We start from the raw sequence: 17,394 nt of genomic DNA, 5'->3' as shown, positions 1-17,394 counted from the left end.
TCTACAAAAGATCAACATCTTAGAAAGATGAGAAGTTAATTGTCAAAAACTAGAATTAGTAGATAAAATACTTGTGGGCATTATCCAACCAAATTAATTTTGATAAATAGATTAGGAAATGCATGCTTCAGCATCCCCACATTAAAATAAGGGGCTTAAATATGACTGGATTGGTATTCCTTTTGCCTGTTCTTCACAATAATCACAACTTTATTCTATTCTGCTTATTTACTTAACTAAAAATTATCTTAAATTTTATGTTTGATTTAATATGTGAATGATTTCAGCATTGTGCTTAGAGGATTTTAGTCATCTCAATGCAAAATTTCACTGAAACACACAGTTATTGCATTTATGACAAAGTCAAGCTAGAAGCTGTTTTTAACTATCAACCTTAGAGAAAACATATCAGCTTGAAATAGAGAGCATTTTTAGTTTTAAACTGTACAAAGACTCTTTCCCTATAGTTGGGTGTGCTGCACAGGGAATCATCAAGAGGACATTTAAGCATGATGTCAGAGTCACTGTTACTAGGAGTGGTTCCATCTTCACTGATCTGTTAAGTAGAACACACCGTGTTATTATGGGTCATGCATGAAACAACTTTAGCTTTTCCTCTTCCTCTCAAATATGCATGTTTTGAATGTAAGAATGATTACTTCTCTGAAACAGGGACAGCCAGTAAGGCTGATAGGATGTGAAATGCTAATGATGATCTGGACATATACAAAATGTATGTTGCCTTGAAGTTCGGCTTTCTCTGCAATGCTGTACAGTAATTTCCAAAATCACTCTCAGTAAGCATAATGCTCCTTTCTTGTCCCTCATATCAGAAGTCCCCAACCTTTTGGGCACCAGGGACCGGTTCCGTGGAGATAGGTTTTTCCATGGACCAGAGAGTGTGTGGTTTTGTGTGCTGACTGCACAGATTGGGCTTTGCTTGTTTGTGCGGACCGGTTGCCGAGGCCCGGTAGCGTTCCACAGACCGGGGGTTGGGGACCCCTGCCTCATATTATGTTAAAGTCAATTTTACTCACTTCACAAGTTAATAGTGCAACATAAGTGGCATATATATATCTCCTAGAACTCCAGCCCACATTCATCCATCTGATAAAACAGATTGCTGTTTTCAAAAGTTCATCACAGAGTAAGCCAGTCTTTAGGAAAATCAAAGGAAAACACTTGTACTTGTTCGACTTTCATCTATAACTCCATGAATTTAGTATGACTGAGGGAAAAATAATTCAGTGAGTTTCTTTGCTGAGAAGACTTTTTAACCAAACCAGGTTTCCAAGCACCAATCTCAGAACAACAGTGTACTGCCTATAAAATGTAAGCTTCTTACAATAAACAGAAACTTGAGGTTCCTGCTCCAGCATCTGAAAAGGCCCATAGTCTGATTCCTTTGTCCCTTCAGAAAAAGTAGCATGACTCTGAGCTAATTATTAACCTTTCAGGTCTTGAGAAATGTCCTTACTTGGCATTGACACAATGTCTTTTTTGGGTTAGACTTTCTGATTTTTCAATGTCTGGCAGAAAATAGTCCCTGCATTATTCTCTCCCTCTGCCCCTTTGTCATGAAGTACTCATTGTAACTCACAAGATAATTTAAACTATCTCAGATATGCCAAGGGGATTTTGGCATAATATGGTGGAGAGATAAACTGGCTGGGCTTGGCTCCAGCCTAAGCCATTGATTTCCTTCTGGTGTTGGGCAAGTCTCTTGACCATTGTATATTTTTTTAAATTCAGCTATAAAATTGAACTGGATTATTGTAGATACCTATTTTTCCTTTTCTAAGACATAGTGGATATTTAATTCCCTCCTCCTTGTCTCCTATAATTGCCTTCCTTTGGGAAATGATTTAAATTTTAACTTTGAAAGTATGTGTTATCTTTTTGCACTTCTGTGGCCACCAGTTATGGTATGCAAGCGTCAATATAAATAACTATTTTTTTTAAAAAAGACCTAGGGTTATGGTATGCAAATGACAGTATAAATAGGAAATTGAGTTTTAGATGTAGTAATTAGTTTGTCAAATACTAGAATCTTTGATGGTAAAATTGCAGGATTACTCTGATTTTTCTGAAGTATCATTGCCTTTGGTTTTGCTTTTAATGATGCACTTTCCAGTTTACTACTTCTTTGTGGTCAGGATTTTGTTTCCTTTGTCTCCTGTTAATTATTCCTCCAGTAAAGGAAGGTGTCCTCTTTCACTGTTATATAAATAATTGCATCAAAAGAATGGAGTTACTTGAAGCAACCACTGAATGAATGTGAAAGACTTCTTTTACAGCCTGGGAAATCCACAGTGAGAGAACTGTTTTAAGTTTTGTTTGTGTTGAGTACAATCTAAGTTCATTCTAGTAAAGGGTAAAATAACAAAAGAAACCACTCTGGCTGACTTAAAGAGAAAAAAAAGCCAAATAGTGACAATTAAGAGAACTGGAAAATTGGGGAAGGTTCCAAAACAAGTCAAATTATTTGGACAATGGGAAAAGAGAGGAGTGAGATCATAGTGGTTTAGTACAGTCCACATAAATACCAATATCATGAAATTATAGAGACCTATTATAACATGCATCCTTTCATCTCAAGATCCTAAATGTGTTTTCAATTTTTTTTGTATGGGGCCACATTCTGGACATTCTTGCAGAATATTTATTCTTGTGGGGAATGGATGAAAGTAGGATTTATAGATATTTTATATATATATATATACTGCAAAATTACAGTCAGTAATAAAATGTGATGGTTTTTAGTTTTCTTCAATAAGTGCCATTATGTGCAGCTTTTAATGTGTCACAGTTTGGTCATATGTTCATTGACTAGTTTAGCCCTGAAAAATATGGCTGCCAAATGGATTATTGTATTTTTTCAATCTCATTTAAACCCAGCAAAATCTGGGTTAATAATAGTTGAGCTCCAAGCTTTTAAATCTTAGGTTTTTCCTCTCCTGGCCTGAACTGTTGTGTTTACATCAGTATGGACTTGAACTACAGAGGAGCTAGTGAAAGATTCTAGACTTCCAGTTAAAAAGCACAGTTTTCTGAAAGTATGCCCATGATTCCACATCAGTTTTTTCCAACAAATGGACAGACAAAATGTTAAAAAATTAAAAAGTCCTCCCCAGGAAAGAAAAATTTCATTTGGTTTATTTTCTGTTTAAGATCTTGGAAACTAGCTCCATCTGTGTTTTCAGCTGGCAGAAACAGGGTGTTACTTTTCAGGGACATTAAACATTGAGGCTGCTACATGGTTTGGCCTTCGATCCAGCCTTTTTCCGGAAAGCTTTCCTCCCTAATGAGCTGATTAAACAGTCAGCTGATGGGAGGCCAGTAAGTTATAAGGCAGTCTGCATAGTTTGTTTTATTGCCTCTGTGCTGACTGACATGATTTTGTAGGGAAACTCAGAGCTTACTGTAACTTTGAACTCTACTAAGAGTGCAGCCATATGTCTTATGCTTAATAATACTCACATTCTGAGTAGAATACAAAGGGAGAAACTTCACACCTTCCAAACAATAAAATATTTTATTTCCTCCAGGCTGATATGCTTGTACTGTGTATCTAACTGATAACTGATATTCCACCGAGTTAGCTGCAATCTTATCTGCTGGAGAAAGACTATCACTTTCTGAGTAGAGTGGTCATTTGCACATTTCTGAAAAAAGGGTTCACATATATTTTTGTGATTTCTATGATTATGTGCAAATAATTGTTTGCAAATTTATACTGTACATGGAAAGTTTACATATATAGAATCAGTGTACCATGGGAAAAACAATGTCTAGGAGGGGATCATTATAAATGCTGAGCTTTTGCTTTGTTAACTGTTGATAGACAATTTCTAAACTCCTGTTGCCCATTTCTACGGCTTTTCTGCCTTCAAGTACGTACAACTTAGATGAGACAGCTCTTCCAGCTGACAGCAATTTTAAAAAGGAAAGCCTGCTTTATAAAGGATACAGCCATATTGATTTAAAGAGACATTAGGAAAGAGTACAGAAATTCAATTTCATGTAACATTCATACCATGCTCCAAAATAGGTTTTGCAGATTTTTGAGACAGGATTAAACTCTGTTAATACTGTTAAGTATTAAATTTAAGGCTATAAATAGTTGTGTAAGTAGACACTCCTTCCCTGGGCACCTTCAGACTGAACTATTGCAGTGCGCGTTACGTGGGGCTGCCCTTGAAGAATATCCTGAAGCTACAGTTGGTACAGAATGCAGCAGAGTGAGCTGCATTGGCTGCCAGCTTTCTTCTGGGTCCAATTCAAGACACTTAGCCTCTAAATCCTTCCTGGCATGGGGCTGGTTATCTGAGGGATTACCTCTCCCTGGTTACATCAGCCCACCTCACTAGATCTGGCAAGATACCCACGTTGCAGATACGATCAGATAGAGACTTTTCTTAGGTGGATCCTAGGAGATGTGCTTTCTCTGCTACCGCACCCCCTTAGAGAACATTCTTACCCCCCAAATTAGATTAGCTTCCTTTTGATATTCTGTAAAACCCTCAAGTCATGGCTATGTTGTCAGGCAACTGGAGACCTGCACAAATGACTCCATTGTTGAGATGGCCATATTTATCCTCTCTTTGCTGTGGTTTGTATTTTTTGTATTTATGATATTTATCAAAAAAGTTTTTAAAATTTTGTACATTTTTGTTTTTATTTATTGTTTTTATCTAATTGTTATTCACCATTCAGAGTCATTTTTGGTGAGATAGGCAACTATATAAATTTGATGAATAAAATAAATAAAATAAACCTCTGCTGATGAAAATTTGTACACCATGAATCAACTTCCTTTCTCCAGAACTTTCATCAATGCTTTTTTAAAAACTATAATCTTTTTTCCAGTTCTGCACATCCCCTTCACTAATGCTAAGCCAAATTATTGTTTTTTGCAGAGGGGCTGTTACCAAAACCTTTTGAAGCACATTAATGCAATGCTTCCTGATCATGGGACTTCCAGATATGTGGACTTCACCTTCTAGAATTCAGAGCAATAACTTTGCTGGCTATTGAATTTTGAGAGGTGAATCCCATGTTTGGAAGTACCCCTTAGTGGAAAATACTGCATTCATAAATGAGAATTAGGGAACAGCGTTAAGATCCTCATTCATATCCTTGGTCAATGTTCTTCAGTCTTGTGGCATCCAAATGGGCAGGATTACAGTTCCCAGTATTCCAGCAGCGTGGGCTTTGTCCAGGCTGCCCAAAATTGATAAGTGTTGTTCTTTTAAGGTATCAGGAGGTTGCTGTATAAAGGCTTTGCTAAGGCAGAATGGTCTGAGCTTGGAATGTGCACAGTGTAGAGAAAGAACAAGACCGAAGTGTTTCCCATCAACATGTCAGTAACAATTTGTTGACTTAGTACTTTTCTGCTGCCCTTTGCAATGTGCATATCGGTCATAGTGAGGGCTGTTGAGCTTAAAACAGTTAATACTACAGGATTTATATGGTTTTTGTTTTCCTTTTCAAAGAATAACAAGAACACTCAGTCTTTTAACTTCAGTTGTACTTGCTTGCAAGTATGCATAAGAGACCTTCTGCAAGAGGTGAGATGTTTTAGCACAGTGTATTGGATACTGCAAAGTGTGATTTTTAAAAGTTAGTTTTGTGGTGAGAATAGAGGAAGGAGATTTTTAAGTACCTTCCTGATTCCTTTACTTTGGATAGCAACTTTGGGGAACATGCTCATATAGCTGATTTGTATCAGTTTCATGGTGCAGCTGACCTGATGTTCCTAAGCACATCTTATTATGTATCTATTTAGTATGCAGTATTTATATCCTGCCTGAATCCTAACAAGATTCTGGGCAGGTAAGAACAAGATATAATCTAAACTAAAAAAAAGCCAAAAATCAGGACAAGACACCATGAAATAACTAAGGCTGAAAGCGTATTCAAACAAGTAAGTTTTAACTGGTTCGAGAAATGCAAACAGGGTTGTGGTAATAGGTTGTAGTAATATGTATTCTGGGGAGATGGTATTCCAGGAAGTGGGGATCAGAGGTTACAATCCTGATTCAGATACTAGTTCAGGTTCTCCAGCCTGGCTTGGGGTGGCATAGAATAGAATAGAATAGAATAGAATAGAATAGAATAGAATAGAATAGAATAGAATAGAATAGAATAGAATAGAATAGAATAGAATAGAATAGAATAGAATAGAATAGAATAGAATAGAATAGAATAGAATGGAATGGAATGGAATGGAATGGAATGGAATGGAATGGAATTAGGAATAGGAATAGGAATAGGAATAGGAATAGGAATAAAATCTTCCAGTGTTGGAGCAGCCACAACTTCTGGAGACAAAGTTGTCCACTGATTAATTTTTCTGTCAGGAAATTTCTCCTTAATTTTTCTGTCTTTGATTAGTTTCCATCCATTGCTTCTTGTCCTGCCCTCTGGTGCTTTGGAGAATAGCTTGACTCACTCTTCTTTGTGGCAGCCCCTGAGATATTGCGATACTGCTATCATGTCACCCCTAGTCTTTCTCTTCATTAAACTAGACCACAGGTCTGCAACCCGCGGCTCCAGAGCCGCATGTGGCTCTTTCAGCCGTCTCCTGCGGCTCCCAGTCCTCTGCCATGTGCAGTCCAAAAAAAAAAAAAAAGTGGGACTAAAAAAGTTCAACCAATCAATTCAAATATGCAGAGTAGGTGCATATCTCGCCTTGGCTCCACTCTTCAGTCAAACCCTGTTCTGTGCATGCGTGCATGTATGCGCATGTGCACACATTTTTTTGTGGCTCCCAGTTTTTCCTTTTGTGAGGGAACCGGTTCCGAGTGGCTCTTTCACTGTTTCAGGTTGCTGACCCCTGAACTAGACATACCCAATTCAGCAATCCTTCTTTATATGTTTTAGCCTTTAGTCCCCTAGTCATCTTTGTTGCTCTTCTGTGTACTCTTTCTAGAGTCTCAACATCTTTTTTACATTGTGGCGACCAAAACTGGATGCAGTATTCCAAGTGTGGCCTTACCAAGGCATTGTAAAGTGGTATTAACACCACGTGATCTTGAGTCTATCCCTCTGTTAATGCAGCCTAGCACTGTGTTGGCTTTTGAGTCTAAGCAGCCACCAAACCTGGGAACAATTACAAAGAGACATTCCAAACCTTGCAGCCCCACTTCCCAATTCCACAATAGTTTTCCCAGAGTGAAAATTTATTTGGAGGTGGACAGAGATGCTGGTTGAGCCCAGCACATCATTAGTTTTTAGAATTATCTCAGAATTATAGCACTATTGATTTTAACCCTTTTTGGATTTTTAGGTTTTGTTGTGTGACCCATAATATAATGATACTGATATAGTTCACTGTATACGATGTATTTTTTTTTGTTTTGCAGTGCCATAGCCTCAATACTGAGAGCCTGGTTAGATCAATGCTCGGAAGATTTCCAAGAGCCACCTCATTTCCTTTGTTTGCAGAAACTGCTGAATTATCTGACCAGGATCATGCCAGGCTCGGACCCTGAAAGAAGGGCACAGCAACTCTTGGAGCAGTTTCAGAAGCAAGAAGTAGTAAACAACAGTAAGGATATTCCGCAAACATTTTCACAGCCACTTTTTATAAGGAAGCAGATTATATCATTGGACTGTTTCGGCATTTGTTATGCTGTGATATCACTTGGATAACAGTGGGGGTGGTGTTTGGAAAGGAAAAGTGGGTTGTAAACTTTTAATTTAGTGTGCTTAGTCAACCAGTTTTCTGATTTTGCTCTGTAGGAATGTGAGGAGCCAAAATGCTTCTGCCAAATTCCCTAACATTTAAAATGCTGCTTTGAGATGATTATCAGCTTAAGCGCAGCTTACAAGTTTTCAAAATAAATTCACCATTGCTCTGATTTTTCACTTTTAAAATTGTTCCCTCCTGTGATCCAGCAAGGATTTTTCTATTATTACTTTCCTTTGCTCCTGTCATGACAAAGGAAGTGTCTCTGATTGTTTTTTCCTATCTGAATGCTCTGGTGCTGACATCCGAGGACAAAAGGAAAATTTACGTTAGCAGGTCAAAATGCCACTGGAACAATTGTGAACAGTAGTGACACTGGAATGTTGCTTGCAGTGTCAGGACTGATAAATAGCCTTTCCCCTTCCCCTCAAGACAGAATGTTTCCTATGGGCATAATTAGCATAGCTAGAAAGCCATTGGAACTTGCCTGATGAACATAACCAAATGAATGTCCAGTTTTCATAGAGAAGCAGTAGGAAATGGATAGGAAATGATAGCACACACAATAAGGAATGAATGCTATAAACGTCAGGAATTCTTTCTCCTTTGAATATTATCTGTCTGAATGTTCCAAAATATACGAGTTATGCAATTAGTCATCCTTGGCACCAAATAAATGTACTTTTTTCCCCAAAGGAAGAAAAATCTAAATAGTTCTTCTCATCTGAAATTTCAAAATCTCCTATGGTTGTTAATTTGTACCTAATGAACACATATATCAAACGAAGGAAGTCTAAATGCTGAGAACTATAATTAGCTGTTTACAGAATAAAAAGAACTTTCTAGGCACAGCACATACTCTAGGTCAGTGGTGGTGAACCTTTTAGAGATTGAGTGCACAAACTGCAACCCATAACCCACTCATGTATCGCCAGGTGCTGGGTGGGGGGGCCTGCTGGGTGGGCATGGCCTGCTTGGTGGATGTGGCTACGGTGATAATGGCAGACTGGGTGGGTGTGGCTAGGGTGGGCGTGGCCAGCTCGATGTTGGGGAGGGATCCCTGTGGGGGCCGGGCAGGGTTGGGGGAGATCTAGGGGTTCTCTGGCAGGTGGGTCAGTGGGCAGGAGGGTGTCTTGCTAAGCTGATGGCTTGGGGGGATGGGGGCAGTTACACCCCCTCCCAAACACTGCCGTCTCACAAAGCAGAATGAAAACTCCAAAAAGTGACAAGGAAAAAAAGTTAGAAGAGTGTCTCACAATGGTTTTCTTCCCTGGGAGTGGGTGGGGGGCATGGGGAGAGGCTCCTGAGCCCCACAGCTCTTCCAAGGGGGGGAGGAGGAAAGTGGGGAGGGGCTTTGCTGAGACTGGGGCTCCTCATGCCTTCTGCTGCCCGCCTGCACTCTTACTGCAGATGTCGTGGCTCTGCTTGCCTGTCAGGGCTGGGGCGTGTTCATGCACAGGGATGCATGTTGGGGCTGCTGCCTTGCTTGCCGTGCCGGGGCTAGGCTGGACTGGGCGCAGAGCCTCCTCGACGCTTCTTCCCCCGCAGACATCAGGAGCGCCCACCGCACCTACTGTTCTTCCTGGGGCAGCTACCACTGTCCGGTGCTCTCCAGCCTGTTGCCGGCCAGCTGGGCACTCAGGGATGCCTCTCTTCAGGTTCCCTCAGCCTCTCCTCCCCCTCCAGGCTGGGGCTGGTCAGATTCCCCCCGTGGGCAGTGCTGCGCCTGTCCCCAACCAGCCCTCCTCCCTCCTCCTCCTCCTCCTGCGGGCAGACCGTGGCTTACCAAGCCAGGCAGCGCCTCTCCCTGCACGCGTCCTCAGGTGGAGGAGCCAGGAAGCCATGGCTTTCGCTCCCCTCCAGCCTCCATCTGCCCGAGGCCCGAGCTTGGTGCGCCCGGCTGGCTGGAGATGGGCTGGAGAGCATGGGACAGTGGCAGCTGCCCCGGGATGATGGGTAGGTGGGATGGGTGCTCTCGATGTCTGCAGGGGAAGAAGCAGCATGGAGGATCTGCACCCAGCCCAGCCCTGGCACGGAAAGGGAGGCAGCAGCCCCACATGCATTGGACCCAACCCTCGCAGAGTACCATTCTTCCCCTTCCCCGACCCAACCCTCAGAAAGCACCCTTCTCCCGCTGCCCCGAACTGGTTCCTTACCTTCGCCTGGCTTGTTCCGCAGCCTCATGGCAGTGGCATTAGGCAGGAGGTGGCAAACGGCCAGTTTTGGCATGGCGCGGCTGTTTGCTGCCTTGTGTATTGCACCCAATGCCACTGGTATGAGGCCATGGAACAAGCTGGGCAGAGGTAAGGAACTGGTATACCAGTTTCTTACTGCCGCCTGGCTTGTTCTGTGGCCTCATGGCTGCAGCATTGGGCAGGAGGTGGCAAACAGGGCTTTCTGAGGATCGAACCATGTTTGCCACCACTGCCGCCCTCGGAGCTGGTGATCAGCAGGCCCCTGTTGTGGGAGGACTCAGGGGCGCCAGGGTCCAGCCCCACGAAGCCCACCTTCTTCTCGCCCAAGCTGGCCGGATACACCCCCCCATTGTGCACCATCCTACAGTGGTGGCGGCGGCATGGAAGCCGATCGCGGGCTCAAAATTTGGTTGAATTGGTTAAGGATCTTTTCACCACATACCACATGTAAAATACTTCCCTCAGTGCTCTACTTAAAAAATGTTTCTGTAACACTAAGCATAGTGTTGAAGCATAGGATAAATCAAAAAGAGAATTTTGCTGGAAGTTTAAAAGAAAAAAAATATGTATATATTTGGGACAAATCTATAAAGATGGGGCTGGATTCAGGAAGGGGAGAAAGATTGCTGAGGAATAAATATTCATTATCTTTCAATAGAGAATTAGACTAAAGCAGTGGTCCCCAACCTTTTGGGCACCAGGGACTGGTTCCGTGGAGAAAGGCTTTTCCATAGATTGGAGGGGGTGTGGATGGGGCTTTGCTTGTTTTCTTGGCATGCCACGGCCCGGTCCCGGTCCATGTTCAAGGGATTTGGGACCCCTGGACTAAAGTACACTTTGGTCCATTTAGGTTTTCTTTTCCTTGGCAAAATTAAAGATCCATAGAAGTTCTCTATGAATTGTAAAAGAGAGAAATCCAGTGACAGTTGATAATTGTGATGTAAATATTGAACCTGGTATGAGAACATATGGTTTCCTGTTGCTATATACTGTATTTTTTTCACAGTTTAAAATCAAACCGAGAGATATCCAAATTCTTGCTCAGCATGAGCAAGTTTTGAGCAGGCAACATCTCATAAGGTTAGGGGGAAAGTTGGTAGGACAATCTCTTGCTCATTCCATGAAATTTCCTAAAGTCAGGTATGGATGCAACAGTAATACACTTGGTTCTTTACCACTGGTTTGCTGCATCTTGTGTTCACATGACTACAATTTGACTTATGACCCTGTGCCTTGATTTATGGCTATAATGACTTACAACCAAAAATCTAGTCCTAATTTTGATTGTAAGTCAAGGACTATCTGTATTCATTATCTCCCCTTCAACTTACCTAGTTCTAAAAACTCCATCCTCCATAAAATGGAGATCAGCATCGTATTTACTAAGACACTCCACTAATCTACTGATCAAGATCTACTTTATGCAACCTCTTTTTCTTTTAACTTTCATGGGTTACCGGTATTTCCCCTCGTGTATTTTTCCACCAAATTCAGGAAATTTCAGTAGAATTAGAAAGCTGCCAGTTATCTATTGCCAGATATGAATGTACTAAAATAAATTGGTTATTTCTACAACCTAAAGGCCCTACATTTAGAATCTAGGGCAGTTTGTTTCTCAAAAACTTTACCTGGGAGAATCAACTCCTGAAATAGCAAAAAAAGGAGAAAGCAAAACAAGGAAAACTATCTGCAGTTCCATTATTTTAAATCAGCCTCTGTAGCAACTTTATTTGTCTGCTCTTGCTAGAAGAGCTGACACTTTGATTCAAGTAAGGATGTGTTCAGGAAGTCTTGCATACATTCTAAGCCACTGGTTTGTTATCCCGGTTGTTAAAAGTTAAATATAAGGGAAGGAGAAATAAAACTACTTCTTAAGTAGAGTAATGCTCTGTAGTGTTTTTATGTGCATACCACTGACTTCATTGCTTTGCTCTATCTTTTCCTCAACCCTTTTAATTTCTAGAAAGGTTACTTTCTTTTTGCCATAATCTTTTTGGATGTTCTGAGCATATTCATGTAAAAAAAGTGTAAATAGTATAAAGGTCTTTGCCACCATAAACTCATAGCGCTCACAGGTTTTCCTTTTAATACCTCTTAGCTACTCCCCATCTATTACTGTAAGGGCCCTATCGCTCTGTCCTCAGCACATTATGTACAAGTGCTTGCAGGGTAGTGCCTTTTGGTCTTTAGACTACTTGCTTCACTTAAGCAGAGTTCTTTACATGTTTCTTGGAGTGGGTCAGTGCAGGATGAAAGAAGTCTCATAAAATATCCTCTTTCTGTCATCTTGTTTCATGAATGTATGTTGAATTTCTATCCCATTTAGGAAATGTTCAGGTATAGGAAATGGAAGTTTTCACTAAACAACATTTTAAATGGTGTGCTTTGTTTGACCATGCCAACAGTTTTCTGATGTGACCATGCCCCCTCTTTCCCTTTCTACCCTTTTTGTGATTAAAATCATAATCCTGCTTTCGTCTCAAACTAGTCTTCAGCACAAGATCTAATTTCAATTAGACTTACATGAAGTGGGACAAGAAGACACATTAGTCAATTTTCAAAATACTTTATATCCTGACAGGTGAGATTCATGATATATTTGCAACTGAAGAAGAAACAGAGATTAGTAGATCAGAAGAATTTTCTTCTTTCCCAGAAGACCTTGTAGCGGAACAGTTAACTTACATGGATGCTGTAAGTATAAACAGATGTATATTTATGTAAGCCTAAATAGAGATTATGATTCTGAAGTGTTTGCTTTATTTATTTCTTAAATTTTTATTTAGCTTTCCAACCATATGGTATCTAAGACAGTGAACAGTCAAATATAAACCAACAATCAAAATATAAAAACAAGTTGATGAAACATCAGAAAACTAATGTATACAATTTTAGTTGATGCAAACAGCTGATTAATCATATGTGACATTTTGATTCCTCTTTGGAAAATGTACTGGGTTTATTTCTATTGTTTTTGCTACCTGAGGTAAAATTGCCCTTTATTTACACTGATGGCATGCCAAAGTGCATTGTTAAATTGCTTCATCGGTTTTCCTGGGAGGCTCACTGAATGAAGAAATTATTAATTATTAATCAAATTTATATAACCACCCATCTCATCAAAAACAACTCTCGGAGGTGTACAACAATCAAATGAAAACAACACATGTAAAAACTACAAATATGAAACATAGAAATCTGTATTAATGCTTATCATAAAGACAAAGGGAAAGGGGGATAAAAATGATCACTTCAACAATGGAGCCATTTAAGTAATCTCTGTTTGTTCAAATTTCTTTCATTTGGGAAATTTGCGCATTCAAATTCTGTAACTTTTCTTAATCAGTCTCCTCTAAGATTATGCAGTTATTATGTACCTATTTTAAAACTTGGAATCAATTTATAACATCAGGTTTTTTTGGTTGGTTTTTTTGAAAACCAACATTTGATTAAAATACATAAAACTTGGGGGAGGGGGTTTACCTTGCTTTTTTTCCTTTCTTTTCCCCCCTTTTTTCTTTCCCTTCTAAGCTTGTGTTTTAAATTTGTAAACTTTCCTTAAGATTAAATGTTTTGATTATAAACTAAATATTTTTAAAAGATACTTGAAAGAAACTTTCTTAAAAGATACTTTTATAACAGCATTTGATAAAAAAATTACAGTAGAAGATTGCTGATTTTTTATATGGCAAAATATTGCAAAGCTTAAGGCAAATAGTGAACCAGTTAAATGACTCCTTAGACATAAATCATTCTCTGTAAAGATTGATTAAAGCAAGTTTGTTTATATAATATGTTTATCTGAACTAATTGTCATATGTTACTAATTGCTGATTGCTCACCAGTCCATTTTGTTGTGCTAGATGTTTTTCTGCAATTGGAAACTAATAAAAATGTCCAAAAGAGTTGCAGAACTTGGCATGAAAGTTTAAGTGCATAGGGTTTGATTACGTTCAAGGCAGTCCGTGAACTGAATTTTCAAATACAGTACATAGGCAAGCCATGTTTTTGTTTTGCTTTTTTTTCTCATTTGACTTTTTTTGTTGTTACAGTGACGTTCAGATGTAGAATGATAACCTTAATGATGTTTTGTTAGTTCAGACTTTGTGACAGGCTACATTTAGTGCAACTCTTGGTTTGCAAAACCATTTTAAATCCTTTTATTACTCTGGTTATTTGATTAATTGTAAGACAGTCTCTTAATTACAGTAAATTCACAGACTAATTATGTTTTACAGTCTGTAAAAATTAAGCTTATATAACTATAATCTAGAAGAGCATTCAGATTAAGTTTATATATTTTATTTCCAAATATTATATTTCAAAGAACGTTTGTTTTCAAATAATATAGAGCAAGCAGTATTTGCTTGTTATTCATGGTTTAAAAGCCTCATGTCTCACATACATATATGTTGACCTGTTCTAAATCATGTCAAACATAGTTGAACTATTAAATGCACACATTTAACACTTTGCAGGTAGATCAGAATTCAAGATTATACATCTCTTCTACATTTATCAACAAAATAAAACTCATAAATTGGATGTTGTCAGTCTTAGCTATCAGTGACTTATATCAGGTTAAGTAGAGCCAGCTAAAACATTGCTGTGTTTATGAAATAAGAATATTTCTTTATGAAAATTGATTGGCAGAAGTTCAATTAAACAGGCTGAATTCTCACTATTTGTCTACTATTTTTTAAATCAGTTTGAACCTTTTTTCTGTAGGGCTTGTAGATGGAATGAAATAACTGTTAAGTTATTCCTAAACCAAATTACCAAATATTGGACTTCACTATTCAATTCCAGGCAGGCAATTATTGCAGAATATTTAAAAAGCATTGACTCACCACTCATTCCTCATAACATCCTTATAAATTTTAATCAAATTAAACAACAAATATTTTCTCAGCAATATAATAGTCTGGATGAAATTAGGTAAAGGAACGCATGCATACGTACATAATAAATACCTGAAGTAATTCTTCAAATCCATGATTTTAAAGTTGTTCATTGATATGAACATATATGAACCAATCATAAAGCCCAATAATGCACATGTATGTTGCTCTTTCCATTTTATGCAATGTAATAAAACACTATTAATGTTGCAATAAGAGCTGTGCCACATAAAATAACACACGGGTTGCAAATGAACAAACCATGGATTTGCATTGGTAGATTTATCTCTCTAACTGTTGCTTTTTGCTACGTTTTGCTGTACAATTCCCAAGCAATTGCTCTGTGTGGAAGTTATAGTTACAAGAAATAAAGGATTGAGTAACCACCAGTGCTGATACTCTATGTTTTAGACTCATTTTCCTTTCAGACTCTGCTCTGCTATATTTGCTGCATTCTGCTATTTGATCATTCACAAACTAGAACCATAGCAGATTTACACCATTGCAAAGAAGTTTTTATTGTATCTCTGAGTCATTCCTCTGAGGCTATATGTTGAAAAATGGAGACGGAGAACTCTTCCTTTTGAAAACTGTAAAAGTAAATGTTGGAAAACTTTAAACTGACTCTTGTATTATCTCATGATATTTTTGTTTGCTTATACTCTTCTTGCATATAAGCATATACCCAATAAATATTACCACTACTGCTAAAAAAGTCTATTGCTGTCTATGAGATTCAAGGAAAAAAAAGTTGTGCCTGTTGTCAGAAAGGTTGGAATGATCGCCATGTTGTGTATTTCAATACAATACGTCTAGTAGAAATAGCCTTGACATGATATATTATGTGTTGTTCCAGACACTGTTTAAAAGAGTGGTGCCACACCACTGTTTGGGCTGCATCTGGTCTCGGAGAGATAAGAAAGAAAACAAACACTTAGCTCCCACCATCAGAGCTACCATTGCACAGTTCAATGCAGTCACCAAATGCGTCATCAGGATCATTTTGAATGGCAAGGAGCTGAAAACCCATCAGCGTGCCAAGATCATAGAGAAGTGGATCAATATTGCCCATGTAAAGACTCATTTTGTTCCATTTGCCATTTATACAAATGCAAGATTGTGTGTGTGTGTGTCCATTATAGCATGCATAAATATCAGGGTTCATCTAATCCCTATCCTTGAGTGTTTTTTTCTTCCCCCAATATTAATATGGATAACAGGTAGACTAGCTTTGGGCGTAACGTATCAGATGACCTTGGAAGTCAATAGAACAGTCAATTTTTCCTGGATGATAGAAAGGCTTTGACATTTGTTGATCAATTCAGTTTGGGAAGTAATTCCAATCCTTTCCAGTCCCATTACTTTCTGATTGCATTTGTTTGTTTCTTTGAATACTGGCATTTCATGAGATAACAATATTTTGTGCATATTATATTTAGTTATTTTCACTCTGATTATGTAGACTATACATGTTTCAATTGTGATAAATGGAAACTATAATATTAATTTAACGATCAGAAGATGAAGAAAGCAAAAACACAATAACCCAACTCTAGAAGATGTTTTCACAGCCAGAAAAGCCAACACATTTTTTAAAGAATTGGTCAATGCTTATGCAGTTGACAGGTTTTTTTTTAAAAAAATAAAACTTCAGAGCAACAATGCTCCAAAAAGAGTAACTGAGTCATGTGTAACCTTTCCTGTTCCATTTTTACTCCCTTTATAGGAATGTAGGATTCTTAAGAATTTCTCCTCTTTGAGAGCCATCGTTTCAGCACTTCAGTCCAATTCCATCTATCGGTTAAAGAAAAGCTGGGCATGTGTTGCAAAGTAAGATCAATTTCCCACCTATTTTTGGACAGTTGCTAATCATGACACTATATAAGCATTTTTAGCCTTTGGGACTTCAGTCATGGAAATCTGTAATTTACAATTCCTGTAGAGTTGATGATGGGGAGATGCAGATGGGGGGAAAAAACTGAAGACAACTCGTAATCAGCAATAACAAGACATTAATTTCTGACTAGCAGAAATGTCTCTAAGGATGCCTAATTTAGCTATTGATGTTACTATTTTTCTACAGTTCTTCAATTACAAAACTTACCTAAATTATCTCCAAGTCCTCGTACTAAGGAAACAAAAAAAAAAGTTAGGAAATCCATTGTCAGTGAGAACTAGTGTGGTGTAATGGTTAAGGTGTGTGACTCACACTGGAGGAATCTATCCTTGGCCAAGGAATCTCTTGGGATGATTTTGGACAATCATATTCTCTTAGCCTACTCTACTTCACATGACTGTGGTGAGGAAAAGAAGCAGTTACTCTGCTTTAATCTTCTGAACAAAAAGTGGAGTATAAATGGGGGATGGATTGGGTTGTTGCATCAGAAAAAATATTAAGAGAGTACAATGAACGTCTTGTTTAACGTTATGGTTAGAATAATATTCTTCTTGCTTGGACAGCGACCTAAAAGAAAAGATGTATTTGGGGATTTGCCTGGATTCTAAGTCCAAGAAATCTCCTTACAAGATGATACCATCATCACAGCCTAATTTTAATCAGTGGAGCAAATAATCATTAGCTTATTTCAGGAAGACTTGCTGGAGC

General features: G+C 38.6%; 1 protein-coding gene across 1 annotated transcript in view; it reads left to right on the top strand.

The window, feature by feature from the left end:
• The window catches only part of RGL1 (ral guanine nucleotide dissociation stimulator like 1), a 100,274-nt gene that overhangs the window by 58,248 nt on the left and 24,632 nt on the right, over nucleotides 1-17,394 (top strand). Inside the window, exons 5-8 of the mRNA XM_081322557.1 lie at nucleotides 7,368-7,552; nucleotides 12,470-12,582; nucleotides 15,646-15,861; nucleotides 16,516-16,619. Of these exons, the coding sequence (XP_081178683.1) occupies nucleotides 7,368-7,552; nucleotides 12,470-12,582; nucleotides 15,646-15,861; nucleotides 16,516-16,619 (618 nt within the window). The remainder of the gene's footprint in view (nucleotides 1-7,367; nucleotides 7,553-12,469; nucleotides 12,583-15,645; nucleotides 15,862-16,515; nucleotides 16,620-17,394) is intronic.

The sequence above is a fragment of the Vipera berus genome, assembly GCF_964194415.1.
Source record: "Vipera berus genome assembly, chromosome: 3".
NCBI lineage: Eukaryota > Metazoa > Chordata > Lepidosauria > Squamata > Viperidae > Vipera > Vipera berus.
Note: the sequence above shows the minus strand (reverse complement) of the source record. Positions and strands in the feature narration are given on the sequence as shown.